General features: G+C 38.7%; 1 protein-coding gene across 1 annotated transcript in view; it reads right to left on the bottom strand.

Annotated features, from left to right (window-relative positions):
* LOC106872890 (exosome complex component RRP45-like) overlaps positions 1–2,559 on the bottom strand; it is a 41,606-nt gene extending 39,047 nt beyond the window's left edge. Inside the window, exon 1 of the mRNA XM_014920046.2 lies at positions 2,306–2,559. Within this exon, the coding sequence (XP_014775532.1) occupies positions 2,306–2,371 (66 nt within the window). The 5' untranslated portion in view covers positions 2,372–2,559. The remainder of the gene's footprint in view (positions 1–2,305) is intronic.
* Positions 2,560–2,980: the final 421 nt, after the last annotated feature.

Below are 2,980 nucleotides of genomic sequence, written 5' to 3'. Positions count from 1 at the left end.
TGTGCGGGTAACACATAAAAGACACCATTTCGAGCGTGTGACACGTAAAAGCACCCACTACACTCTCTGAGTGGTTGGCATTAGGAAGGGCATCCAGCTGTAGAAACTCTGCCAAATTAGATTGGAGCCTGGTGTTACCATCCGGTTTTCACCAGTCCTCAGTCAAATCGCCCAACCCATGCTAGCATGGAAAGCGGACGTTAAACGATGATAATGATATATAAGTAAATAGAAGAATACACATACTCATGTTAACTTTTACATGTTTCAGTCATTAGACTGCGGCCAAGCTGGGGCACTGCCTTGAAGAATTTTTAGTCGAATCAATCGACCCCAGTACTTACTTTATCGGTCTCTTTTGCAGAACAGCTAATTTACGGGGACGTAAACACAGCATCACCGGTTGTCAAGCAGTGGTTGGGACACACACACACACATACATACACCATGTAAATATATATATCATGGGCTTCTTTCAGTTTCCGTGTACGAAATCCACTCACAAGGATTTAATCGGCCCGAGGATATAGAAGACACTTGCCCAAGGTACCACGCAGTGAGACTGAACTCGGAACCATCTGGTTGGGAAGCAAACTTCTTATCACACCAGCCACATACAAACACACACCTAATATGCTCCTACACAAGGAGATAAAGTAGGTTTCGCTTTATCAAGGACTATCATATAAGATTTGGTTACCACTTCTAGCAAATCAGACGACTGCCTAGTCTCCTCCGCTGGCTTGTTATCATATCTAATCGCAAGGATATTTATGCGATTGATACCCCCAGTGTGTTTATTGTTATTTCGGGGTTTAAACAAATTGGTCTACCACAGACTATATAAATCAGACATTCATAGATAAATAGCTCAAATATATTTCGTGTGTGTGTGTATATATCATTGCTTTTTACGGCATTAAATTGAAATTGGTATATACGGTCCTGTATGCATTTATGTCTATTTCCGTAGGAGCTAGGGTTCGCTTTTTGGGCAGTCATGGTATTAGCTGTCAGAAGCGAAAGTAGAAAAATCTAAACAAGGAATGTTACTGCTGGTTTGAGTTGAAATCTGTTTCTTTGGCTACTGACTGGCCGGAGCTATCTATCTATCTGTCTGTCTGTCTGTCTATCTCTCTATCACTCGTCCACCTTCGTTTGTTTCCGTAGAATTTATCAAATTAGAAAAAAAAACTTTTTGGCTACTTCCATCATGCGAGCTCCATACGAGGGGCATATTTTGGGGGTATTTAAAAGTCCATGTCTCTTAAGCCAATTAATACTATTTTCTGTTGTAGCGGTGGCGATGGCAATATCGCGGTGATTAATTCCAACTTTGGATTACGCGTGGTGGTCATTGGTGGTGCTGATCATGACAGTGCCGCTTTTTGTTTTATCTGCTTTAATTTGGGTTATTTTTTACCTAGGAATTTTAGTTTCGCTAAAAGATTTCTAAATGCCAATTAATTCGATTCTTTACTGTTTTACTGTTCTGTGTTCGAGTTTCGCTGTGGGCCGATTTAACTTCCGAACCTTCGATAAATTCCCGCTAGAAACTGCTGGGTGTGTTCGCCTTAAAAATCAATTAACGAAACTAAAATTCCTAATTGAAATATATATATATATATATAAACGAAACAATCACCTAAATCGGGGGTAAAAAAAATTAGCGAAACCCACAGCCGCTAGTGAAATAACGAGTATGATGGCATGTAATATACTTTTGCCACTTGTTTTTAGATGTTGATGTAGTCACACAAGCACCTAAAATTAGCGAAACTCCAGCTTCTAGGCAACTGACCAACAACGAAATAAACATAAATACATACATAGAGCCATATTAAAGGACCGGAGGATCGATTTGGAATTTAGCACCATAAAAGTGAGGAATCGCAGTCATAAAACCTATTTGAATTTAGAACCGTGTGAACGAGGATATATAAACACAAATATGTGTTGATGCTGCAATACAGCATACCCACATACACACATACATTATATATACATACGAAAGATCGCCTATATATATATATATATAGATAGATACACACATACATATATATATACATACGAAAGATCGCCTATATATATATATACACACACACACACACATATATATATATATAAATATACATACAAACATATATACATACGAAAGATCGCCTATATATATATATATATATATACACACACACACACATATATATATACATACGAAAGATCGCCTATATATATATATATATATATATATAATTACACGCACACAGTGTACATACAGCTAACAAGCTTGGAAACAAATACTTACTAATTTCTTCGAAATGGATTGAAGAATAAAGTTTCGTTCACAAGTGGAGAAGTGAGATTCCCTCATGGTTGCCGAAGAATTTGTAAGCCTGAGTGGGACAGGCTTCTTGGACTCTAAACTATGATAATAACAACAAAACCACAACAGAAACACGTGTGTTTTTTTGGAAAGGACCTTTGAGTGATGAACAGGAAGTAACACTCTCTAAAAATTAGAGAATAGATTTGATTGCAACTTTTTTTGATGTCATTTCCGCTCGAAAAGAAAACTGAAAGTATTCTGCTGTTTACGTGTTTGTTGATGTTTTAATCTCGTTGTCAGCAGACTCTATGATTAACGACTGCCTAACCGTGACCATCTCGTCTGTTTTCACTTTTTAGACATATTGCGTAACATTGACAGCGTTATTTAATGTGTTTCTCCTTAGTTGGCGCTTAAAAACCCAGGTTAGCTCGGTACTACTAAAGCAGCGCGGATCCGAACGCGCAGTCGCGCGTCCGCGCTAGTTAGTCTTGAGTGGTCGATCCTAACCCTGATCCTAACCCTAACCCTATCCCTAACCCTAACCCTAACCCTATCCCTAACCCTAACCCTAACCCTGTCCCTAACCCTAACCCTATCCCTAACCCGCGTGTGCAAATGAATACGTGTTTAGGGTTAGGCTTAGGATCGACC

This window comes from Octopus bimaculoides, chromosome 7 (genome assembly GCF_001194135.2).
Source record: "Octopus bimaculoides isolate UCB-OBI-ISO-001 chromosome 7, ASM119413v2, whole genome shotgun sequence".
NCBI lineage: Eukaryota > Metazoa > Mollusca > Cephalopoda > Octopoda > Octopodidae > Octopus > Octopus bimaculoides.
This window is presented reverse-complemented; position numbering and strand designations above follow the sequence as displayed.